The 13,043-nt window shown below is 40.2% G+C and overlaps 1 protein-coding gene across 3 annotated transcripts in view; it reads right to left on the bottom strand.

Moving 5' to 3' along the window:
- The window catches only part of LOC132912767 (uncharacterized), a 169,005-nt gene that overhangs the window by 8,380 nt on the left and 147,582 nt on the right, over nucleotides 1-13,043 (bottom strand). For all 3 annotated transcript variants that reach the window (XM_060970480.1, XM_060970481.1, XM_060970482.1), the window contains 4 exons: nucleotides 10,819-11,052; nucleotides 9,997-10,203; nucleotides 3,628-3,721; nucleotides 54-620 (listed from right to left, as the gene is read on the bottom strand). In XM_060970480.1, coding sequence (XP_060826463.1) covers nucleotides 54-620; nucleotides 3,628-3,721; nucleotides 9,997-10,203; nucleotides 10,819-11,052 — 1,102 coding nt within the window. The remainder of the gene's footprint in view (nucleotides 1-53; nucleotides 621-3,627; nucleotides 3,722-9,996; nucleotides 10,204-10,818; nucleotides 11,053-13,043) is intronic.

The following is a 13,043-nucleotide window of genomic DNA, read 5'->3' as shown; positions in this document are numbered from 1 at the left end:
ATCGCTCTGTAAAGAAACGCGCAAAAATGGCCTGATTTAACCTTGGAACCCACCTGTAGGCCTGTCGTACACGTTTGTGAACTCCCTATGCGGCTGAACGTGACTAGGCTGACGAGTTCCAATCTTGCTAAACCGCATCTGCCTTTGATTGCCAAGTTCACCAACTTCGTTCGCTAGAATTGGATTTCTATCGAAAGGGAAAGACTTGGTGTTGCTTTTCGACTTGTTCTGTTCGATCAACTCTCTGATGGAAGGCAAGCTTCTGGAACTCTGTGGAATAGAGTAACGCGGACTTGTGGTTTTTTCGGTTTCACCCTGCAGATCTTGTTGCCAGGGTGGACCAAAGAGTCTTTCTGCTACCAGACGCCAGTGAACCGGCGTCGTCTGCCAGGGCGTCTCAGTGGTGGTCAACAACGGAGGCGTTGCTGGTATAGATGTTAAGGTGGTCGTGGAGAAACGATGCTTCGGTTTCTTCTTCTTCTTCAACTTCTTCCGCGACTTCCTCGAGTCGTTTGAGGATTCCGAAGTGGTTGGAAATAGAGTCGAAGTGGACTCGTAGCTGCGTTTCGCTGCTGGATCCAACTCGTTTCTAGACAGTTTCAGCTCGTTCTCGGTGTTTGCTGTCGATAGAAGCAAAATAACGTCATTTTTACGGTTTGCAGGTTTCTTCGATTAAAATGGCTAAGTTTAATCCTTTAATTACGCGTATCTTCCTATAAATCGTTCCCTTCAAACGCAAAAAATGCTAAAGCGAAGTACGATAATCAATAAGCGGTTTTGAGATACAGCTTTCTACGAACGTTCACTCATAGATATTTATGGATTACGCTAACATACAAACAAATATTTATTTTGTAGGGAAAAGTATAGCACAGCTGCAAGATTATAACTATTTGTAGAGGGAAGTAGTCATAAAGTATCTTATTTCAAAGGCTGAAACGTCAGTTGCTGATAAACGATTCTAGCATCTCGAAGTCGATAAAAATTTTAATATCATTGACGTTAGCTATATGTAAAGGTTTAAGGTATGAATGTAAAATATGGTCAAACGATCTTCGCGGTAGGAAAATTTTGTCTCCAGAACACGCGGTATATTCGCGTAGGTAGGTTTTCCATCTGCAGAGGCGAGCAGCGTCGAGCAACGTCGATTTATTTCTCATAAAAAGCACATCGCGATACGTCCACTCGAACCGAGTTCTCCCGCAGGCGGCGCTCATCCATCAGCGCGAGCAAATGGCCATTATTAAAGCGGCATTGTTCCTGTAATGGAGATTAAGATGGTTTCGCGCGCAAAGCGCTTTACCTACTGCTTGCCCTGGCTCCGATGCACGGACTAACTTGTTCCTGGATTATTCACTGTCTCCGTATACACTGCCCCACCATGCGTCACGCGTTATTTAGGAAATTAAGAGACAGATTTTGTATACGGTCATTTCGAAAGAAACCGCCGGAACTTTTTGACTCTAATCCGTTTTTAAATCTCTTCGCTCTCTCCCTTTGATAAGGCGACAGGAATTGTTGAATTTCGTTTAAATATATATTTGAAAAAGTTGAGAAGCTTTGTGGAAAAAGAAGCCATAGAGCATGGCATACGGTGATTCGAGTAAATTACGTTGGAAGTGTTTGAGTTGTAGCTTTTTAATATCGGCTACATATGAATTGATAATTATAATTAAACTAGTATTTGAGAAGAAACTGCACTTGATTATGGGTCGTTACTCGTGTAGTGCATGTGAAATTAGGGGTTGTTTTGCCGGTTTCGAAATGGTTTAAGCTCCGAATTCTGTCCTTTTTGTCCACTTTTATACTTCACTTAGGAATTTTTATCTTGAAATCTATTCATCGGATAAGAAGCTGCGCTGTTTTAATTTTACCGTAGACGATTCGATGTGTTTAAATAAAATTCTTTTACGTTCATAAATTACGTTTCTAATGTTGAAAATTATAAACTATTTCTTTTGTTTGTAACTGACAAAAGTTCAGCATCCTACAATTCGTTCTGCTTGTTTCTATAGTACCAGTTGTGAAAAATTTGTTCCACAAATGGCATTGACTCGGTACGGTCAAGAAAATCCATTCACGGTTCAATTCGACTTCATTCGAATTCATTCCCTTTGTTTCCGGGTAATCTCGTCGAAGCAACGCGAAATGGCAAGAGTACATCGTGGCGTGAAATGGGTTAACGTATTGTTCGCGTGCCAGGAAGTAATCGAATGAGTGAGACTCGGGGGTGTAGCGGTGGGTGAAAAAGAGTCGGTGGAAGCGGACGAAGAGAAAAGGGAAAATCCAAACGGAGAGGATTTCCCGCGGGCGAATTACATTGATTTCCACGTTATACAGATCGACTAATTGTCGGGAGGCAATTACACCGGGCAATAATGCAAACACTATTTCGTCTAATCGAGCTATTGTGAGACTTTATTGGATTCTCCTTGGTCGACTCGAACGCGATTAGTAGCGAGGATCTTCCCTTTTGCGACAACTTTTTCCTTTTAATAGCTTAACTGGACGAGAACACCTTGCAACTGTTTTTACTGAAATCTATTTACTTGGGAATGGCTTCTTACAGAAGGATAGTCCTCTATTTTTATTCTAAAATTGAATACCACGAACGAAGCACGAAATAGACCTATCATATTATGAGACTTCGTGTCGCACGAATAGAGAGCAGAGCTTAGCTTCTTTGCGTTTTAATTTCTTTCGAGAAAGTGGATTGATCTTACGTCTATTTTTGTTATCAGCTATAACCGTGTAACTTAGGGCTATCTAGAACTATCATAGTCAAAAACTGTGGCTTTTACACATAGAATTACTTCTTATAAATTTCATATACATTACATGAAGTTAAGATTCGATGTATCTTTCTCTTCATCTTCGTTGCTTTGGTAGAGATACTTTGGTTGTAGAGATACTTGTATCATACCGATTACAAATCTACAAATCTTCTACTACCACTAAATGATACAAGAAGTATTGACATATATTTCTATAGAAGGAAATGAAATTAATTGAATTTGTCAAGAAGATAATATCTTTTTACATGACTTTTGTTTACATAGCTAACGAACGACAATCCTTGATAAACGATACATGATAAACGATCATGATAAAGTTTGGCAATCACTCATCTCACATTTCAATGGTCTCATTGACGACACAACTCCTTTACCCTTATTCCCTGTTGCTAGATACAAGACGCGTCTTAAACGATAATTAACCGGGGAAGTTCATCGAGAGTCGCAACAGGTTTCTTCTTCTTCGGGAGACCACGAGCACGTTTGTAATAAAGTCTCGAGACGCAACTTTGTTGCGAAACTTGCCCGATCATCGTCCCTTGTCGCCTCACGAGTAAACATTCAATCGATGAACCGATTCGAATCACTTCCGCTTTGCTTTAACGCTACTCGTGATCGTGCAAACAACTGAATTTCGCTACACTCGCGAATCTTCGTTGGAAGCTTGTAAGGGCTAACGACGATCGTCGATGCAGGTGTGCCTCTTCGATGAAGGGTTAACGAGGACCGAGCTATTCACCCAAATACCAATTTCAAACTATTCTGCCGCGGAATTCCTTCGCCTAGGTGCTTTTCAGCTTCTTGCCCTCGAGACACCCAAAGCGTTACTTACCAAGCAGTTTCTGCACCCGCTCCCATCGGCTTGGATTCTCAGCTATCTTCACCAAAAGTTCCAACAAGTTCTCCACCAGCGCGTCTTCTCGAGCCTACCCAACAATGCAACGATAATTAAATTATCCCATCAACTCTAGAATATGAAAGAGAAAGTAATAGACGTAGACTAGCAGGCATAAAGATGCATGCGCTCTTGTTCGTAAATGTTAGGGTAATCATGAACGTTATATTAAATTATTAGTTTTGTCGTCTATATCTGTCGTGTCTTCTTTTTTACATGGTATAAATGGTTTTCTTGGGCTTTTCTATTTAATTCACCTTAAATTTTTTAAATAGAATTTAGGATAGACAATTGTTGAAAGTGGAACATCGCTAGTTTAATTTATGCAAATAGTTTCAACAAATCCTTGTTATGTTTGTACATTCAAATTTGTTAACATTCAATAATTCTATGGAAATAATATCTAATACTAAATAGATCTCATACTGTATAAATCTTGCATGCGTACATAAGAACAAATGCATATTACTCGTACAATTTTACATGTATACATGAAAATCAATACGTAATTAGTGTACTACATTACATTACTGCAACCCCTGCAATTAGTTTCAGCAAATTTTTCCTGTGTATATATACTGGGTAAACCTTGCATGAACACCACATTCTGATTGTTTAATCGTTTCCTTGATGATTTTCCTCAATTTTTTCGTATGCCACCATTCGATATTCTGGTACTTGGGAATGAGAGTATGCACGCAATCTTAGATAAAGAAATCATAATAAAATAACTAACAGGAAACATCTTAAACGTATTTTCTCCATACACTTTTTCTTACACGACTTTTAGATTTTAATTTATGCTACTCTTGCGTGACTGTACCTTTGCGTATTAACAGACATCGAGACTAGCAAACTCGTACAGACAAAATAGAACTCGTTGATGAAGTTGTTGAACGTTGGTAGTTTCTAAACCGTGACTCGACCAAGAGAGAATTTTTCTCGGTTCCCCGTGGAAACATGTTTTCCCCTCTCGCTTTTCCACTCGAACGTGTTTTGCAAAATATGCACGCACCGCTCGCCGCCGGAAATTCTCGTCGCTCAACGATCATTAACGACTCGACGGAGTCGTGAGCGCTCGTTGCGCGCCACGCTGCTCTCTTCATTCGGATCCACGGCTCTCCTGCCTTTTCTGGATCCTGTTCAATGTGAAATCACAAACCTGAATCGTGATTTACAGCACAAGTGTTATTTTGCTTCCTTTCATGTCGAAACGTTGTCTAACTCGCTGAACTTTTCGAAGAATTTCTTAATTTCAAAGTTGTTCTTCTTTCGAAATGCGCATTTTAACTGTTCGAATAGAGAAATGAGAAAACAAGAAAATTCATCTGTTTGTTTAAGTTAGACTCGTTTCATATTCTTGATTTCTGGTACGATTGTATACTACATAGCATGATCGTATACTACGTCTGATAATTACGAAACCGCTCTAAAATTGTCAAAACATACTTGCATATTGCATATGTTGTAGCTTCCACGTACATATTTAGATTCATCCGAAACTTTATCGATATAAGCATGACAATAGCTAATGAAAATTCAAAATATTTCGTATTGCGCATAATATATTCATGAAAAGTTTCTGTAAGCTTTCGAAGACTTTCATAAGCTATTGTATCTATAAGAACAAAAAATGTTGGAATGGTTTCACAGTCATGTCGTGCAATATATTAATGAAAAATTAGAGCGTGCCTTGGTTTGCTATATTTTCCAAATTAATGGTTATACGGAGATGGACTAATTTTGCGCCTGTAGAAAAAATTCGAGTATCGTGGACGGAGCAACGACACGAGGGACTCGACTTCCGCTCTGGCGTCCCTCGTAATTTCCGTCGGAGGATTCCACGGACTCGTTACGCGTCCTCTCGTTGCGCACTCTCGAAAATTCCGGGCAAAAAGAGAGTAACGAAAACGATCGGAAGCCGAAAGGGGGACGAACGAAATCGTGGACAAAGGAGAGTGTAGATCGATCCTCTGGGGAGATTGTCTCACGTGGTCGATAAACGTTTTCGACGGTGTCGCCAGAAGGGACGGCCACTGTCGTGCTCTTCCGGATGCCGTGCTTCGTAATTTCCGCTCGAAACTCCTCCCTGGTATTTCGTGTCGAATATCTCCAACCGGTGGCGATAATCGTAAATCACGGGAATTAAGATTAACAGCTCCGTTTCGTGATCGCCGCCTCTATTGGGTCGCAGCTACAACAAGTATTTTATTTACGCAAGTGCATCACGTCTATAGGCTTTTACATATTATGGTCGTTAGAAGTATACGAGGAATGAATTTATCCTTTCGTGACGAGACTTGGACAAGTTATTGAATATAGTTAGATAGATACTATAAATTACACGGTTTAAATGTTATACGTAACGCTGTATTACGTGATTTCTATAAAAATCAGAAAATCGTGAAGATTATTCTCTAAATAGTTCATTCTGAATTTTATTATATTATCAAAGGGCTTAAACATATCCGAATAATTGCTAGCTTTTTGATAGGATATGTGGATGATGTAATTACAGAATCGAAGATGGGAAGGAGTTAAATTAAACTTTTCTCATTTATTGGTAAAATTGACACTGTGGCACACGGGATTTCCTCAGAGTTAGTGAAAATTAATGTGATATTCTCTCCATTTCCATCGTTCGCAAGATCTCTGTGCCCCAGTCTTTTTTCTTTCAATAACAAACCAGTGAGCCGTTCGCTTCTACACAGATGTTCCTACTTCTCGTCCCTTTGTGAAATAGAAACTTATGCGAACTCGAGTCTCACAGGCTGTCTTTGACAAAAATCATATGGATTTTCATTTGCACCGCTTTATCAGTATCCCCCAGAGCCAAATGTCGGTTTTATCTCTTTTATAGAATTCTCTGCATCCCTTTCTTCCCTTATCACGCTAAAACATATTTCTTTTCTCTCTTCATCGTACTTTGATTTTCACTGAATTCTTTAATAAAATCAGATATATTTTCCTTTCCTCGCTTTTCTCTAATAAAGCTCGACATATATCCATACCATTTTTAGCTGTTCTAAGTCCTATTCCGTGAACGAAGATCGTCGGAGCTTCTCCTTCTGTTGTTGATTCCAACGGCGGTGACAGTCGAGAACGGCTGCTACTACGACTGCTACTGCGATGGTTTGCGCGAAGCATATTGAATTATCCGTGAGAATGCCGCTCTTTGTGCGATCCACGCACCTCCACGATAAGTGCACCAGGTATCTGCCGTGATAATAGCGGGCAAGAGCGCGAGACATCCTTACAACGACGGAAGAATGCACGCAATCTGCAGAGGCGCGCCTTTCAGCTCGAATTGCCTTCTACTTTCTTATTCGTTATCTTCCCTATGGAATGCTGGTAGTCCATGATTATGTTAGACGAGGATTCTGCTTTTATTTTTTAAATGGTATTGCGTCTCATCGTGTAAAATTATTTTTAGAATTTTCTTAGAATCGTTCATAAGTTAGATAATTTCGTTAGAGGAAGAAACGCGCTGGCGAATGAAAGTAACGCAATACGTCATATTATTCTATGTGAGGATCCGATTTATACAATAGATGTTTGATATTACTTAATTTCAATTTGGTAGCGAGCGTGAAATGTTTCTCAATGATTGAATTGTCTCTCCTTTCGTATCACCTCGATTTGACTTGCAGATCAGAAAAAATATGCCTGTCCTTAGTGGCCGCGCTTCAACTTTAACCGGATATCGTTTTATTCCCAACAATTATTGTATCGAAAGATTGTTTGATAAGAGATTTATAACTAAGGCTCTTTAGAATCACCGAGCGTCCCTTTTGGACGCTCCTTTGTGAACCGTTGACTTTAGAAACAATATAAAAGTTAATTACGAAGTTAAGGAACGAGAGCAAATAGAATTTTCCGAAACACAGCGATTACAGGAGGGTTTCTCTTTGAAATAAAGAGAAAGCGAGAGATTTTTACGAGGATGTTCAAATTCCACCAAAGAGGCACGACAAAAGCTCGGCTCTCGTTCGTGGATCCAATTGTCGCAGTAATCGCAGCACGGTGGCGAAGGAGTCGCTTTAAGAATATTGAATTAGTCGGGAGGATGTATTCTTTGTGCCAGAGTCGGACAGATGACAACGATGAAACGGAGACCCTGCCGATTCTCTAACTCGGCGCGCTGTCTCAAAGAAACTTAATTTCTTCCTGACTATTTTAGAGCTTTTGTGCATGAGAAATACCATCCTTGTCGCTGTTCTTCCGTTACAAGTGGAACATGCCAATCGTGTAAGAAGAGAACCGGTGAATTCTTTGTGGCTGTGTCATTCATTTATCTTGGCACGATGGAGAGGAATGGAGAGGACGAGCAAGTACTACAAATGGCGCTAATTTCATTATCGAATAATTCTTTCGGTTAATAACATTTTCGCTACTACCGACGCATGTATCGTATCTCTTTAATTACTCCAATTGAAATAATATTATTGGCGAAATTTGACGAACCACCGGTTACAAATTATAAGAACAACAATTACAATTGTTTATTCTACCTCCTTATGATAAATAAATTTACGTAATGAGATTTCTTTTTTGAGATGCACTTAAATAATGTGAAATTGATGACTTTATAAAAAATGGAGTTAATCAGTTGGCATTTTTAATGTGTTAAATCAATTGAAAGAATTGCACTGCTAGTTTATCCGCGAAAAAGATAGCAGCTTCCACACGAAAACAATTATTATTTCCGACGAGGTTTCCGCAGAATGGCGCACTGCAAGCAGAGAAAGGACACGTCCTCGAGGTCGTGATTCCCTTCCATTTTCGAAAGCAGCGGAGGATCGTTGTCTTTTGTGCGTGCGACAAGAACAAATAGCCTCGGCGTGTATCTCGCGCAACGGGAAAGAAAACAGGACATTGTATCTGCACGATAAAAGAAAACTTGCCGATGGTTAACCGGCTTGAAAGCGGGACTGGCATTTATCATCGTGCCGCGTTTTATTTCCTCTACCCCGATCGTTTCGCGACAACTTTCTCATTTGTATCTGACATGATTCGCGGCACGTTTCTTTCTACGAATAAATGCACCTATGTGCACGTTTTCCAAAAAGAAAGAAAAGAAAAGACAGAGAAAGAACAAAAGAGGAGAGAGAAGGGAACTGCAAGATTGCTCATTTGAGAAACTATCTTAAGTCTAAAACTAATTTTCCCTGCGATCATTTGGAGAACAAATTAGAAACGACGTATATACTTTCGTAATTTAAAATTTAATCTCCGCTCAGTAGAAGAAGATTTCACTAGTCCGAGGCTTCACCGTACAGAAAGGTGAATCATTTTTCAAAAGACTCGACGACGTAATTGTAAACTGTTTGATTCGCCGGGACGTCAGGTAATTTAAAGTTTGAAATGCAATCTTTGCGGCGGATCGCGAGGTTTGCCCGAACAGGTTCATCTAAAACCTAAAGTAAGAGGAAAATGATGAGTTGCAGCGACGTTCGTTATGAAGAAGACAGCTGTTTCGTTCTGAGGACAGTTAGCGATGCAAGAGGGGATGGATGGTGGTCGAGGGTGGGTTGTCTATTTGAATGATCGCGATGGGATCAAAGTCCGGCCGCAGGTAGCTGAAAAGACGCTTTGAGTACGAACAAAGCCACTCGCCGTTATTGGCCTGGGAACATGGTGCCTAACGGCTCGCAGGCCGGATTATTTATCGATTGCGGATACGCGCAGCCCTTTGAGATCGACGACGCCGAACGGCCATCGATGAATATTTCCTCTCCATTTTCCTCGCACTTCGTTCCACGCCTGTTTATTCGGTTTCAACGCTTCCGCCCTGTACGCTCGAATTCCCCGTCCCGTTCGAGCTTAAAATCTGTTCACGTTACACGTGCTATCCCGTTGGAATGGTATAAATCAATTTCCATCACTTCTATTATGCAATTTTGTTAGGAGCTTCCGTTGCTTTCCATTCGATTATTTTTCTTTTTGAAGCGATAAGTAGATTTAGTTTGCATAAACCATTAAGATATATTAGAATATGAAAGCGCGTAGTATGTTAAGGAGAGGTATGCCGTAAGCGTTAGACGCGTGCAGCAACGATGAGATTGCGACAGTTGAAGATTGTTTAAAATTTAGAAGTATAACTCTTTGATGTATTGGAATATATCGTAATAGATAAATCTTCAGTAAGTTTGATCTTATTATCAACAGTAAAGTATGAAGAATAATCTTTTATTAAACAAAGATTCGTTGAAAAAGAAAAAGTGGAGATACCAAAGAATCAACGTGTTCTGGCTATCAATTATTAAAGGATTAATTATTAACACAGAAACTTTCGACTAAACTCACCCCCAGTTCCCGAAGTTTCTGGCGTTGCTCCTCTTCGTTCGCGTATTCCGTCAACAAATAGGATTTTAGGTCCTTCAAAACTGTTTCTTGCCTCTTGTCTAACTTCTTTGGGCTATTCGCTTTGGATCCCGAGTATCGATTGTGTTCCACGATTTCACTTTTTCCATTCGATCTCTCCGAATATCCTAGATCCTCCCACTCCACCGGCTGAAAGTAAAAAAGAGAAGTAGACTTTGTAGAAATCTTTCAATACCAAGTGCATTAACTGTCGTCAAAATATAACAGGGAAATTCCAGTTTCTTTGGCAAAAGAGCTTTGAAATCTGACGTCACTTTTCCGATTCGAAGCTACTTCAAAGGACGCTTTCGAAGGAGGGTCCATTAATATCTTCGGCTTCGATCTCGTTCTAAATCCTTCTTCACGTTTAATTTCTTAAAAACCCGTCTCGATAAAAGGAGGAAGGAAACTTTCCGCCTGAAACTTGGCGACAAAGCGAAGTGCAATATTCGGCATCCTTGTTATTCATAAAAGTTCACTGGTTTACGAAATAAAGGCTGTAGTTACACTGTATTCGTTTGCTGACGAACTAACGTTCTGATTAATAGTCAAAAATATAAAGACAATAAAAAGATACAGGTAAGGACAAAATGTAAGCTTTATAAATTTGTTGCATTGTCATTGAATGAAAGGGGTCCAATCGATTTCAGTGTTAAACTGAACTTAACTTTCGTAAAATTTTGCCGTTCAATTATTCGTTTCTAACGTTTAATCGCAACCTAAGGAGAACGTGTCTACGTTATACAAAGTGACAATTTGGCTCACCTCGTTAGATCCGACGTTTCTTCGTTGAATCGTGTCTGTTTCCTCGCTCAAACGATTCACTGGATCATCTGGTGGCACTAGACTCTTCGGCACCTGCGTCTCGTTACTTCCGATCAGGATTTCTTTCTGCGTGCTGAGTTCCTTTTTTACGGTCGGAACACGCTTTGTTTTCATGCGGTTACCCTCGCTGTGGTTAGAGTTCCGTTCCTTCTTGTACTTTAGCAGTTCGGCCACCTGAAATCACACAAAATGCATATTCACTTTTGGTATTCTTGGGAATATTAAAATAATGGAAAGAAATAGAGAATAATCATAGACATCGTTCCTTGGTAATATCGGGAAACGAGATTATTCCTAGAATGTGAATTCCTACGAATTTATGGGAAATTTGAAAATTGCAATTCCTCCCAGTGACGCAGCAGATTCTCGTAAAGAATGGATCGCGTCACCGCTATCGTAATAAATAGAAGCAAAGAGTATTCTGTCTTCAGGTAGAAAATAGAACTTACAGGAAAGTAGGATGTACGACACTATTACCTGCCAACGTTGCCATCGTCGTACCGAAGAAGAACGTACGAGTAGAATTTAGGAAACTATTCGACGCGTAACTACCGACTGACACTAGGGAGATGACTGCAGATATTCTAAAATTTTCTTCGAACGCACGGAAAAGTATTTAGTAAATGTATCGATATCCGTTTCAACGTATATAAATTATTTAAAAAAAACTATAACGAGAAGAAGACTGTAGCAGTTCCATTTCAAGAATATCTGAATTCTGTAATTAATAAGAATTCTTATAAATATGAAACAAGTAAATCAATTCATCGTTAAAAATATGCATGAAAATGACATTTTGTATGCAGCAAGCTAATACAATTCGATCGTGACCAAGTTTGCCGAAGGTACTATTTTCAGAATGTAGTCGAAAGTTTCGTGAGTACTCGGCATTCGCGAATTGTGCAACTGCCTGATTGGATGATTCGATTATCAACTTGGAATAATGTTATTAATACAGGTTTTCCCCGAGTAAAATTACACCGATTACGAACGGTTAATCGATCGACTTTATTCGATATCTCAAATGAAATTCTAATTTCGTTTTGTTTCGTTTCGTTTCGACGAGTTTCGAGAGAAATAAAGACGAAAATAGGGAAATAGCGTAAATGCGATAAAAGCGTAGCTGTTGTTGTCGTCGAAAGAAATTGCGCGAAACCTGGCTGGGGAAAGCCGAAGACAGATACCATGACCCTTTTAAAATTTCAAGTGTCCTCTTAAGACGTTACAAATGGCTTTCCAATCGCGAAACAGCTCGGACCTTTGTCGATGCAAAGTACTTTCCGATAGTCGGACGAAACCGGTCCGCCCATACGTCTCCCGATAAACATTAGACGACAGCACGATCGCCGTTGCGCTAGAATCGCGTTCAAATCGAGTCTTTTTTCAACTTATATCGCCTTCTTTTTATCGCTTCTTGTCCGTTTCTTTGCTTTCTATCTCAAGCCACGTATAAATCGAGTTGTTTTCTGTTTCCTCAATAAATCGAAGCTAAGATCTTGTTAAATCGAAGCTTAGATCTTGTTAAATCGAAGCTTAGATCTTGTTAAATCGAACTGTCATTAGAACACAGCGCAGCTTCATTTATTGAAAGGAAATTGTAGTTTGTTTTCGATACATTGGATTTCTGTTGAATTTCAAATTGAAATGTTCAGGACGCATTGTTGAGAAAGAATCGCGCTTCCGTATGCTAAAGTTTGTCGCATTACGCAAACTGCACGACTTCTCCGTTTCATTTTCACCGAGCATACCGTGACTGTGGAATCGCAGAGCGGAAATTCATCGACCAGGGAGTCGAACGTGTCGAGTAACCGCAGCCAGCAGGATCAAGCACGAACATGGAATCGACGTTATCCTGGCGAATAGCCAGCTTAATCGTAAATAGAGCACGGAAACGAAGTAAGAAATGGGCCGGAGGTAGGTCAGGGTTGGGCCGTCGTCGGGTCAGGGTTTGCCGAGGCAAAGCGTTCCAACGAAACAGTGGTCAAGGCTTGACTACAATGTTTCTGCTGGAACCAGGTCATCGGTACAGCGCGCATGAAACGTTAGCGTCGCGTGGCCGCTCGATCAATTGAAATTCCCCGCTCGGTTACTCTCCGACAGAACGAAAGCTTTCCGATCGCGCTACGCCAGATGGTCCAATCTGCCAGAGCTTGGTGAAATTTCAA

This window comes from Bombus pascuorum, chromosome 12, assembly GCF_905332965.1.
Source record: "Bombus pascuorum chromosome 12, iyBomPasc1.1, whole genome shotgun sequence".
In the NCBI taxonomy this organism is placed as follows: Eukaryota; Metazoa; Arthropoda; class Insecta; order Hymenoptera; family Apidae; genus Bombus; species Bombus pascuorum.
The sequence above is the reverse complement of the archived record's forward strand: the minus strand, read 5'-3'. Positions and strand labels throughout refer to the sequence as shown.